At 40.4% G+C, this 13,718-nt stretch overlaps 1 protein-coding gene across 2 annotated transcripts in view; it reads left to right on the top strand.

The window, feature by feature from the left end:
• ALDH16A1 (aldehyde dehydrogenase 16 family member A1) overlaps positions 1–13,718 on the top strand; it is a 284,302-nt gene that overhangs the window by 92,994 nt on the left and 177,590 nt on the right. For both annotated transcript variants that reach the window (XM_073602345.1, XM_073602346.1), the window contains exons 9-10: positions 1,234–1,332; positions 3,052–3,188. In XM_073602345.1, coding sequence (XP_073458446.1) covers positions 1,234–1,332; positions 3,052–3,188 — 236 coding nt within the window. The remainder of the gene's footprint in view (positions 1–1,233; positions 1,333–3,051; positions 3,189–13,718) is intronic.

Raw genomic sequence — 13,718 nt, 5'->3', positions numbered from 1 at the left:
GAAAAGTAATAGAGAGGAAATCTTCCAATGGGGGTACTAGTTCTAGTGGCCTGGGGGCCCCAAAGGATTTGCTTAACCACCTCCGAACCAGCCGCCGCAGGTTTTCTCGGCAGGGCAAATCGACGTTACCTTACGTCGCTTTGCCTTTTGGCCACTAGGGGCGTGCACTCGGAGCCGATGTGATTGCCCGGTGGGTGCGATGACCGCCGGACCCCCATGATCGCTCGTGACAGAGCATGAACCAGGATCTATGTGTGTAAACACACAGATCACGGTTCTCTCAGGGGAGAGGAGACAGATCGTGTGTTCATACTAAGTATGAACACCGAAACTTCTCTTCCCCTAGTCAGTCCCATCCCCCCTACAGTTAGAATACACCTAGGGAAAACAGTTAATGCCTTGATTGCCCCCTAGTGTTAACCCCTTCTTTGCCAGTGACATTTATACAGTAATCTGTGCATTTTTTTTTAGCACTGATCGCTGTATAATTTTCAGTGGTCCCAAAAATGTGTCAAAAGTGTCCAATTTGTCCGCTGCAATAAATAATAATTTTTTTTTTTTTTTTTTTTTTTACTAAAAATATGTAGAAGACTACATATCAGCCTAAACTGAGGAAAAAATGTGTTTTCTTCAGAAAAAAATGAGGGATATTTATTATAGCAAAAAGTAAGATATTATTATTTTTTTTTTTTTTTTCAAAATTGACGCTCTTCTTTTGTTTATAGCACAACAAATAAAAAACGCAGAGGTGAACAAATACCACCAAAAGAAAGCTCTATTTGTGGGGAAAAAAGGATTTCAATTTTGTTTGGGTACAGCGTTGCACGACCGCGCAATAGTCAGTTAAAGTGACGCAGTGCTGTATCGCAAAAAATGGCCTGATCATTGAGCAGCCAAATTTTCCGGGGCTGAAGTGGTTAATTTGCAGGGATTTCCTTTCATATCCTGTTTGGCTATGGGACAGGAAGTGAAGGGAAATTGCCACGGGACATAGAAAAAAAAAATCTGACAGAAGTTATAACATTCCCTTACTCCAAAAATGGAAAAAAAAAAAAGTTTTGCCTGTAGTTCTACTTTTCTAATTTTACTTCTCTAATTTTTCCTTTCCTGCATTTTATTGTTTATATTTTGGAAACAAGTAGTGAAAATTATATCTTCACTTAAAACAGCGTCTTTATATTCCATTCAAATTTTTTTCCAGTTCATGTGCGTTTTGTTCTGTATGTCCAACAGGTTTTTCAGGCTCCTGGACCTCTTCCTAAAAAAGGATTATTCTACCCACCAACCTTGATCACTGGTGTGGACACCACATCTCGCTGTGTCAGAGAAGAGGTATCTATCTACCGTTTGTATTCTTTGTTGATTGCAGTGGTACGAGGACTTCTGGTCCCTTTCCTGGAACAAGGCTGAGTTGGGCTGAGCACTGCTCGGCCATTCACGGCACGCATTTGTTTTTATGAATGAATACAAGACGACATCCACCTGCCTCTCCACCTCAGCCGATCAGAGGAAGCCTTGTATTCATCCATAAACTACAAGGGTTTACACCAGGTGATGTACTAGAGAGTTTTCTACATGTAAGGTACAGTTCAAGAAACACAATCAAAAATTGTAAAGGCAAACTTTAGGTGATGCATAGCCTACATGTTAAGTGGTTTAGTTTATCATCCATAATTGCTGTACTGCACCAGTATAATCTGGTAATCCTAAACATCTTATTATCACTTTCCTATGTGGTGTTTTCTTGGTAATAAATAATGTAAAATTGGCGGTCAGTGGGTAATTGTATGTTGCAAACAAACTGCAACTGCCCCCACCTGTAACTGGCCTTAACAGCAAGGAGCACATGGAAGGGTGATGCATGTCAAACAACAACAAAGAAAACTTCCCAGCTCAACTTGCCAGCTTGCAGCAAACCGAATTATCCTGTCTAATGCCCCTACACACGGTCGGATTTTCCGATGGAAAATGTCCGATCGGAGCGTGTTGTCGGAAATTCCGACCGTGTGTGGGCTCCATCGGACATTTTCCATCGGATTTTCCGACACACAAAGTTGCAGAGCAGGAGATAAAATTTTCCGACAACAAAACCCGTTGTCGGAAATTCCGATCGCGTGTACACAAATCCGACGGACAAAGTGCCATGCATGCTCAGAATAAATAAAGAGATGAAAGCTATTGGCCACTACCCCGTTTATAGTCCCGACGTACATGTTTTACGTCACCGCGTTTGAAACGATCGGATTTTCCGACAGCTTTGTGTGGCCGTGTGTATGCAAGACAAGTTTGAGCCAACATCCGTCGGAAAAAATCCTGGGATTTTGTTGTCGGAATGTCCGAACAAAGTCCGACCGTGTGTACGCCCTATATCAGTTTACATTAAGAACAGGGTTTTAATTTGCACACATTTGCAAATACATGCATAAGCTGCAGAGGCCATGTCATGGCACCCCAGTATTATCTTCAGTCTTAACTCTATACATTTTGAGAGCCTCCATAGTAAGAGCACATATATAATAATGGATAGATTGTGAGCAGGTATGCCTGGAAGGCGCCCACCCCTCCTTAAAGGCACAGGGGTGCACTGGACACCTAGCAAATAGCACAGTGGCAGCAAAGGTGTCCAGTGCGCCCTCTCACCAAATAACCAATTGTATGAAGCTAGCAGGACACTGGAGAAGTATATCGGCTATAATTTTCCTTCATTCATTCCTCTCTACCTCGCTAAATACTTCTTGGTTGTAGCGGTGAGGACAGGCAGTATGGAGTCACTGATGGCTATGCACTTGCCCAGGTCTAAATGATAGCAATGGCTAATATATTGGTTTGTTATGCTGTAATGCGACAATGTCGCTGGCATCTTTTTTTTTTTTTTCATATCTTTGCAATTACAAATTTGTTCACTTGGTTCAGGCAGCAGTACAGGGACTCCCAGTCCTGTTTCTCGAACAAAAATTAGTGTGTGGCCAACAAACTGGTTTCTTTGTTGCCTTTTAAATTTCTATGCCACGTGTTAATTTATGTTTTGTTTTGATGGAATTTATTGAACAGATTTTTGGTCCTGTCCTGGTTGCAATGACATTCCGAACTGCTAAAGAAGCGATTGCGCTTGGAAATAATACACCCTATGGATTGGCAGCTAGTGTCTGGACAGAAAATCTATCTTTGGCTTTGGAGGGAGCATTGAGGTAAAAAAAATGAATATCCTGAAGCATTTGACATATATAACAGATTAAGCAGACAATGGAAGGGGTGCTGCCAGAAAACATAATGTATAAAGGAAAGGGAGTGGAGATTCCGTGAATGCTGTGCAGACAGAGTGAAAACAGTTCTGACAGAAGCCAGTATAAACACTTGGTGAGAGTTGAAACATAGGAAGAGTGTCGTACAATGTGGACACTGATGATAAAAGGTTGCGATTACTACTGAGTGTGTGGCGGATCTGTTGGATTTTCAGGACTAAACTGTGAAAAGGGTCAGGCATGTGCTACATGTACAACAGGAAAAACACAAGGTGGCGCTGAGGTTAACTAGAAATAAAACATTAGCTAATGGTTCTATAGTGACAAATGGTTCAATAGTGACAAAGATAATAAAAATTACAGTCACACTGGCAGGGAATGGTGACACTAAATATAAGAAGATGTAAAAACAATTCTGCAAGTCATTATAAAAAGTCCATATCAAAGAGTTCATGATTACACAGCACTAGGAGGTAGCACCCTGGAGCGAAGCAATTAACTCTGTGGGTGAAGATAAGACACAAAAGGAGCTCCAGACTAAATGCAGCGTATGGAGTAAGTTTCAACTCAAGGGTCTTCGTCTGGAGGTTCTCAAGAGCAACAGATTGAACAACTGTTACATATGGCAGAAAACACATGCATGCAAGAGTACCAGGATCCCCACAAAGCCTCCACAAGTAGAAAACAATTCAAAGGACATAACTTTAAATTTCACATTTGTGTGCTTGTAGTCACAGCATAGAATGGGGAGATGAATCAAGAGCACATGGCCATGTCCTCACAACCTCCCTGGTAAAGTTGTTGATGCTTATCCCAGATGTGGTATTGTATTGTATCAACTTGTAGAGTAGCCAAAAGATAATCTGAGGAATGTCTATAATACCAAGGAGTAGAAAACAAGTGAAGGGTTCAGCAATCGCTGTTACATGTACAACCAGCTAATTAATTCCTGGTTGCCAAGTCCTCTAGCAGTGCAAGAAAAATGAGAATTTATAACTAGGGATAAGCTAAGGTTCAGTCCGAACTCAGGCTTAAACCCACGGGAAACTGACACATCATAGCAGGCTGTCAGCCTAATCAGCTGTGTTTGTGGAATTCCCCACCCGACAGCCACACGTACCAAATGGGGCAGGGATGCTGGTGTCATCATTGACCTAATATGACCACATGGCCATATGTGAACGATAGTGTCCTATTTGGCCATATTGGGTCACTGATGTCACCAACACCTTCTTACCTTTTTCTCACATGCGACCGTCAGGTGGGGAATCCAACACCTGCAGCTGAGTGGGCTATTGGCATGCTATCATGAGACAGTTTTCCATGGATTCAGCCTGAACCTTAGCTCATCTTTATTTATAACAAAGGTGTATGAATTAAACTTGCCTATCCTTTTGAGCAGCTGGACATAGTTTAACTGCTTCCAGACCAGCCGCCGCAGTTTTACTGCGGCAGGTTGGCTCCCCTGCGCGAAATCCCGTTACTCTTGTGAGGTCTGGTTAGCAGGCACACACGCCCGCTGCACAGCGGGGGTGCTGATGCTCGTGGCCGACGGTCGCGATGACCGCCGGCCACGAGCGATCGTGACCAGGAGACACAGAACAGGGACGAGTGTGTGTAAACACACACTTCCCTGTTCTGTTCTGACAGGAGTGACAGATCGTGTGTTTCTATTAGCTAGGAACCACGATCTGTCACTTCCTGTAGTTAGTTCCTCCCCCTTCAGTTAGAATCACCTCCCAGGGAACATAGTTAACTCCTTCACCGCCCCCTAGTGTTAACCTCTTCATGTTTACAGTAATCCATGCATTTTTAATCGCACTGATCGCTGTATTAATGCCAATGGTTCCAAAAATGTGTCAAAATTGTCCGATGTGTCCGCCATAATGTCACAGTCACGATAAAAATTGCAGATCGCCGTCACTACTAGTAAAAAAAAATAATAATTAAAAAAAATGCTATAAATCTATCCCCTATTTTGTAGACGCTATAACTTTTGCGCAAACCAATCAATATACGCTTATTGCAATTTTTTTGAAAGAATATGTAGAAGAATACATATTGACCTAAACTGAGGAAAAAAATTGTTTTTTTAATATATTTTTGGAGATATTTATTATAGCAAAAAGTAAAAAATAATGCGTTGTTTTTTTTTTTTTTTTTTATCAAAATTGTCGCTCTTATTTGTTTATAGTGCAAAAAATAAAAAACGCAGAGGCGATCAAATACCACCAAAAGAAAGCTCTATTTGTGGGGAAAAAAAAGGAATTCAATTTTGTTTGGGTACAATGTCCCATGCCCGCGCAATTGTCAGTTAAAGCGACGCAGTGCCGATTCACAAAAAGTGCTCTGGTCAGGAAGGGGGTAAATTCTTCCGGGGCTGAAGCGGTTAATATCTTCCCATAAATCTCTTATGTTGAATTACAGTTAAGTTAAAATATTTTCCGTATTGTTCATTGAGGAACACAACAATATAGTAATTAGATATCTGGGTTATACTGCAACCCACAGGAGGTTGGGATGCTGGCAAACAAAAAAAAGTTATGCCAGCCCTTTGCCTCCATCCATCATGCCTCAGTTTTTTGTTAGTGTTCTAGGAGGTTTGATGATTTTTCTCAGCTCAGCTGAGAAAAACTCTTAACTATGTCTTTTTACTAGCCTTTCTATTTTTTATATATATTTTTTTTATTTTATATTATCTTCACTCATAACTTTGAAAATGCTGTTTTAGCTAGTCTGTAGTCAGCAGCTATTTAGATCAGTGTATCCTCAGCAACATCTTTGGAGACCGTCTATACCCAAACTCCACTGGACTCTAAAATTTCAGGGCTAACCTGGAATGTGACCTTCAGATACTAGGTTCTGTGTTGTGGTGCTTCCCTGACCACTGCGTACTATATTAGCTGCAAAGTGCTGTCCAGGCCAACAGCTTTGGTACAGTCTCTGGTGTGAACCAGTTTGTCGAGGCTCACGCAGGATGTAAGCTCCTGGATGGGTGTGGCTAGCCTGAAACATGACCTTCAGCCACTGGGCTTCGTTTTGTGGTGCTTTTTTCCAGACCTTGGTATACTATATTAGCCCCAGAGTGCTCCCCATTTCAAGAGCCATGGCACAGCCTCTGGTGGGACCTAGTCTCTGCTGACTCACTAAGTGAGTAAGGCCTATTGGGCTGAAGCACTCCCAGCTATTTCACAGTTGGTACCATTAAGTGCCATGTAAAAGTTCCTGCCACCGCCATCTAACAGTGAGAATGGTTATTCCTGAAGGAACTGAGTGCTGACATCATCTCCTAGGTGGAGTTTTTTCCATTTTGCAGTACGACATGCCTTAGAAGACACACAAAGAGGACCGTCCTGCTGCAGGGGTTGACTTCAACCCTTACAGATCATTGTTGCTGAGGACAGTTTCTCTGTATCCCAAGAAGGGATTGATGCCTATAGCTTAGATCCTGTCATCTCTAATACTATAGGGTCATTCTCTTAATATTTTTGTGTAGCTTCACAGCATGAGGCTGAAACCTCCAATATGTTCACAAGACCTCTAATATCCACGTATTATTTTTATTTTTTTTAAACACTTTTTATTACGTATTTTCTTACATTTAAGATACAAAAATGCAGTATCTCAGTTTCATTAATTACAAATACAATTACAGTTCTCATACATCTTCTTAAAATTCCATTCTTCTTTCTACTTCTTCACACACATTTACCTCCCATCTCAACTCTACTTTCAGACACAGTAGCTACTACCTCTTCCTTCTACGTACCATGCTTTCTAACCTCATTTCAAATTGTACTCATTTCTACCCCTCCTTTGTATCCAGAGACAAGTAAGAATTATTCAATTTCCCCCATATTTTGTGGTATTTCTGCTAATTTCCTCTGTTCATACAGTACATTATTCTTTCATATGATAAAATCTGGTTTACGACTTTAACCCATTGGCTAACTAATGGAGATGTAGGTTGAATCCATATTTCAACTATTTGTTTCCTTGCCATAAATAATACTTTTTGCAAGAATATCTTGGTATATCTGGGCCAGTGCTAATCTTCTAATAGCCCCAACATACCTCTGTCGTATCTGGGACTTGTCTTTTTAGAATTTTTGACAATTTATCTACAAAGATATTATTACAGTACCACATCACATGTTGAAAATCCGCCCCCTCTCGATGGCACCTCACACAGCTTGGTGTTGACATCCTTCCCATTTTATTCAATCTAGTTGGACTAAGGTATGTTTGATGTATAATTAACTGAATCATTTTATTGTTAACTGCTGGGGATGCTGTCAAGTATGAGGAACAAATCCCCTCCCAGTCACGGTCCGCAATCTGTGGGGTGGCTACTTCCCATTTATCCCTCACTCTCAAAAGGTACACAACATATTTTACTCTGCAGTAAATGTGAGTACAATTTAGATAGTAATTCCTTTTGGTCCTTGTGATCTCCGTATCTCAATAAGGGGGAACTTTGATATATTGGGCTTCTCCCTGCTAAACTGCACTTACAATACATGTTGAAGTTGCAAATATTTGTAAATTTTTTTATTTGGAATTTTATATTGTTCGCATAGATGTTCAAATGATCGCAATATATTGTGATCATAGACTTGTTCTAACGAAGTTACTTTTTTTTTGTCTCCAATTACTATCTACAAATATTTTTAGATGGTCTAGGGTTGGATTATTCCACATAGAGATCTCTGAGGGGGTATCGTTAAAGCCAGTTAACTTTTTAGCCTCCTTTCATACTGATCTTGCCTATGTGCACAGGGGGATTTTAACTCTAGGTAGTTTTGATAGATCTACTTCTAGTCCTACTAACATTTCATCTACCTGTAAAAAATGTAATAGATTTTTCCCTGCCCCTATTTCCTGTTTCTGCATTACCCATGTTCTTAAATGTTTTAATTGGCCCACCAGGTTATATAAATATAAATTAGGTAATGCCATTCCTGCTGCCATTTTAGGTCATTGTAATGTTGTACGCTTTATTTTGCATCTACCTTTAGCCCATATGAACTTTGAGAATTGGGAATTCTGCTTTTTTAAATATCTGCTTAGGTATTCACACCAGTGAATGCGAGGCGAAATAAAAGCATTTAGGTAAAATAATAATAATTGTTTTGATTAAATTTTAATTTCCCCACTACTGACTTCATTCCAAACTCTCAGCTTGCTTTTAACATAATCTGTCATTGTGTATACATTAGCTTCCAGAGCATCCACTGGTTCTAAAGTGATATTTATGCCCAAGTGTTTTAAATGAGTTCACTACTCCTAATAGGACTTGGGACCATTCCCCTGTCTCTTGACTCATTGGCATCAATACAGATTTATCCCAATTAATCTTAAAGTGTAAGTTCTCCTTTACAGAAAAATCTGTGTAAAGGTGAACATACCCTTTAAGGGCTTAGAATGTCTCAAATGCATCTATTATTTTAATGGCTTCTGTCAACGATGTTTGTGTGTCTTTCATTAATAATATGATGTCATCCACATATAGACCTATATGTTCAGTTCTTTCCCCTATCCTAATTCCTTTAACCGTTTCGTAGTTACATAGTAGACGAAGTTGAAAAAAGACACAAGTCCATCAAGTCCAACCTATGTGTGTGATTTTATGTCGGTATTACATTGTATATCCCTGTATGTTGTGGTCGTTCAGGTGCCTATCTAATAGTTTTTTAAAAGTATCTATGCTCCCAGCTGAAACCACTGCCTATAGAAGAGAATTCCGCATCCTAACCGCTTTTACAGTAAAGAACCCTCTACGCAGTTTAAGGTTACACCCCTTTTCTTCTAATTTTAGTGAATGGCCCGCGTGTCTTATTAAATTCCTTTCGCGGAAAAGCTTTATCCCTACAGTATGGTATTTGTACATTAAAATCATATCCCCTCTCAAGCGTTTCTTCTCCAGAGACAATAAGTTCAGTGCTCGTAAACTTTTCTCATAACTAAGGTCCTCCAGTCCCTTTATTAGTTTTGTTGCCCTTCTCTGGACTCTCTCCAGTTTCAGCACATCCTTCCTGAGGACTGGTGCCCAGAACTGGACAGCATACTCCAGGTGCGGCTGGACCAGAGTCTTGTAGAATGGGAGAATTATTTCATCTCTGGAGTTAATCCCCTTTTTAATGCCTGCCAATAATCTGTTTGCTTTGCTTGCAGTAGCTTGGCATTGCATTCCATTGCTGAGCCTGTCATCTACTAGGACCCCCAGGTCCTTTTTCCATCCTAGATTCCCCCAGAAGATCTCCCCCTAGTGAGTAGATTGCATTCATAATTTTGCCACCCAAATGCATTATTTTACATTTTCTACATTACACCTCATTTGCCATGTAGTGCCCACCCCATAATTTTTTCAGACCTTCTTGCAAAGTTTCCACATGCTGCGGAGAAGTTATTGCCCTACCTGGCTTAGTATTGTCCGCAAATACAGAGATTGAGCTGTTTATCCCATCCTCCAGGTCGTTTAGGAATAAATTAAATAGGATTGGTCCCAGGACAGAACCCTGTGGGACCCCACTTTCCACCCTGACCATTCTGAGTACTTCCCATTCATCACTACCCTCTGAACTCTCCCCTGTAGCCAATTTTCAATCTATGTACTCACCCTATGGTCCATGCCAACAGACCTTACTTTGTACAGTAAACGTTTATGGAGGAACTGTATCAAATGCTTTTGCAAAATCCAGATACAACACGTCTGCGGCCCTTCCTTTATCTAGATGGCAGCTCACCTTCTCATAGAAGGTTAAAAGATTGATTTGACAAGACCGATTCTTCATGAATGCATGCTGATTACTGCTAATTATACCATTCTCATTACTAAAATCTTGTGTTTATAGTCCCTTATCATCCCCTCCAAGAGCTTGCGTACAATTGATGTTAGGCTAATTGGTCTGTAATTCCCAGGAATGTGTAGTGGCCCTTTTTTAAATATTGGTGCTTCATTGGCTTTTCTCCAATCATCTGGTACCATTCCAGTCAGTAGACTGTTCGTAAAAATTAGATACAATGGTCTGGCAATTACTTGACTGAGTTCCTTAAGGACCCTCGGGTGCAAGCCATCTGGACCCGATGACTTATTAATGTTATGTTTTTGAAGTCTATTTCTAATTCTGTCTTCTGTTAGCCATGAGGGTGCTTCCTGTGACATGTCGTGAGGATAAACGTTGCAGTTTTGGTTACTGAAGCCCCCCGATTCCCTCGTAAAGACTGAGGAAAGGAATAAATTCAATACCTTCGCCATCTCTCCATCCTTAGTAACCAGGTTCCCTTCATCATTCTTTATGGGACCAATATGATCCGACCTCCCTTTCTTACTATTTATGTACTTAAAGAATTTCTTGGGATTTTTTTTTACTCAAAGCGCTACGTAAACTGTTGGCGCTATATAAATACTGTATAATAATAATAATAATAATAATAATACTCTCCTCCGCTATGTGCCATGTTTCAGACTGTCTAAACCGTATAGCCAATGTTTCTATTGCAATTGCAAACAATTAAGGGGATAGTGGACACCCCTGTCTTGTTCCCCTGTATAATCTTATTGTAGGGGATAATAATCTATTTACCAATAGGTTTGAACATGGTGATTTATATAGCATCCTTGCCCATTTCCTTAATTTATCCCCCAATCCAACTCATCTCAGAGTTACTTGAAGAAACTCCCACTCTATGGAGTTGAATGCCTTGGCAGTGTCCAGTGCTGCCAAGGCACTCATCTCTGGGATAAAATTCCCCAATTGTGCTACTAATTGTGTCTCCTTATTAGCCAATGTAGATTTTCCTGGCTTTATGTTTTGTCACTATTTATAATAGATGGGATTACCCTATTTAACCTCTTGACCAAGATTTTGTAATCTATTGGTCCGTAGGACTCACATTCACAGTCCTTATCTGTCTTTGGTGTTAACACTACTGTCACCTCATACATTGAAGGTGGCACCCCCCCCCCCCAAAAAAAAAAAAAAAAAACAACTCTTTCTACATCCTAGTCAAAACTGGTACAATAATATCTATATAACATACTTATGGATGGGATGCTGTCTGGCCCCAGGGACTTTCCATTTTCCAATAAATGAATAGCCTGCTGCACCTCCTTCTTCTCTATTTCATTTTCCGTCATCAGTACCTGTTCTGTAAGCTTTAAAAACTCCAAATCCTCCAAATACTTCTCTATCTCTTCCGCTGCACATATCAACGTAGAAGTATACATAGAGATATATTATTTGGTGAAACCGTTGAGTATCTCTTCTGTTGTATTTACCAGGTCCCCTTGCTCATTTTTGAACTTTGAAATCATAAAAGATGATGTTTGTTTAGTTATAAAGGCCAGCATCTTACTAGATTGGTTTCCTTGCTCAAATGTTCGTTGATTTGAGAAAAACTTTTTGCGCTTGGCATTAGCTGACGATTGGTTCCTATATTGGCGCATTAACCCTTCCCACCCTATCTGTTTATTATTTAAGGGACTAGCTATAAAATCTGCCTCTGCTTAGGCACAAAATACAGCCAATTCCTTTTTCTCCTGCCTATTGGCCCATTTTATATAAGAAATTATTGATTTTTTTTTTTAAAGAGGGGGGTGTAGTACTGACTCTAAACAGGCCCATGTCAGCTCACCTGTAACCGTTGCCTTCATTATGAGCACCATTAATACAAGGAAATCCTCCAGATCTTGCAGGACCTTGACTGATTCTGGTATGCATAGTTTTTTCACTAGCGGCAAGAAGATATCCTCCACAACCTCCCGATCCAACATGGAACAAAATTCCCCTTTTTAATGCATGCCAATAATCTGTTTGCTTTGTTAGCAGCAGCTTGGTGAGCATTGCTGAGCCTATCATCTACTAGGACCCCCAGGTCTTTTTCCATCCTAGATTCCCCCAGAGGTTCTCCCCCGAGTGTATAGATTGCGTTCATATTTTTACCACTCAAATGCATTATTTTACATTTTTCTACATTGATCCTCATTTGCCCACCCCATTAATTTGTTCAGATCTTTTTGCAAGGTTTCCACATCCTGCGGAGAAGTTATTGCCCTGCTTAGCTTAGTATCGTTCGCAAATACAGAGATTGAACTGTTTATCCCATCTTCCTGGTCATTTATGAACAAATTAAATCGGATTGGTCCCAGCCCAGAACCCTGGGGGACCCCACTACCCACCCCTGACCATTCCGAGTACTCCCCATTTATCACCACCCTCTGAACTCGCCCTTGTAGCCAGTTTTTAATCCATGTACTCACCCTATGGTCCATGCCAACAGACCTTATTTTATACAGTAAACGTTTATGGGGAACTGTGTCAAATACTTTTGCAAAATCCAGATACACCATGTCTACGGGCCTTCCTTTATCTAGATGGCAACTCACCTCCTCCTATAAGGTTAATAGATTGGTTTGGCAAGAACGATTGGTGCTACTTTGACTTTTCTCCAATCAGCTGGTACCATTCCAGTCAGTAGACTGTCAGTAAAAATTAGGAACAATGGTCTGGCAATTACTTGACTGAGTTCCCTAAGTACCCTCGGGTGCAAGCCATCTGGTCCCGGTGATTTATTAATGTTTAGTTTCCCAAGTCTAATTTTAATTCTGTCCTCTGTTAACCATGGAGGTGCTTCCTGTCATGTGTCATGAGGATAAACACTGCAGTTTTGGTTACTGAAGCCCCCCGATTCCCTCGTGAAGACTGAGGAGAAGAATAAATTCAATACCTTCGCCATATCCCCATCCTTTTGTAACCAGATGTCCTTCCTCATTCTTTATGGGGTCAATATGGTCTGTCCTCCCTTTTTTACTGTTTACATACTTAAAGAATTTCTTGGGATTTTTTTTGTGTCTTTCATGTTCTATATTAGCCGTCCTTATTGCACCCTTACATTTCTTGTTGTTTTCTTTATAAAGTCTGAATGCTGATGATCCATCAACCTTGTATCTTTTGAAGGCCTTCTCCTTTGCTTTTATATGCATTTTTACATTGGAGTTAAACCATCCATTTTGTTCGCTCTTTTAAATGTATTACCCAATGGGATGCATTGGCTAATGCCCTTATTTAATATGCTCTTAAAGTAAACCCATCTCTCCTCCGTGTTCTTTGTTCCTAAGATTTTATCCCAATTTATGCCTTCTAGCAAGGCTCTCCATTCCAGATTGGTTACAAACTCTACCTGGCAGGTCTTCAAGGTTGACACCTTCTCAGGCCCACATGAGACTTTCCCCCAGGGCATCTCACTCCAGAAGAGGCATCTGCTTTTCGACAATATCTTCTCAACCTGAGTCGTGACTGACTTGCGCCTTTTTAGCGAATCTACATTCTCCTGTTTCCAAACCTACTAACATTGTTTTTTATTAGTCTAACAAAACCATTCCAGAACTTCTAGTTAATTTGTTTACTTATGCTGCCTTTCCAACTTTAGTACTTCTGCTAATATCTGAGTTTTTTTTTTTTTTTCAAGGTCCTG

This window comes from Aquarana catesbeiana, linkage group LG10 (assembly GCF_042186555.1).
Source record: "Aquarana catesbeiana isolate 2022-GZ linkage group LG10, ASM4218655v1, whole genome shotgun sequence".
Lineage (NCBI taxonomy): Eukaryota > Metazoa > Chordata > Amphibia > Anura > Ranidae > Aquarana > Aquarana catesbeiana.
Note: the sequence above shows the minus strand (reverse complement) of the source record. Positions and strands in the feature narration are given on the sequence as shown.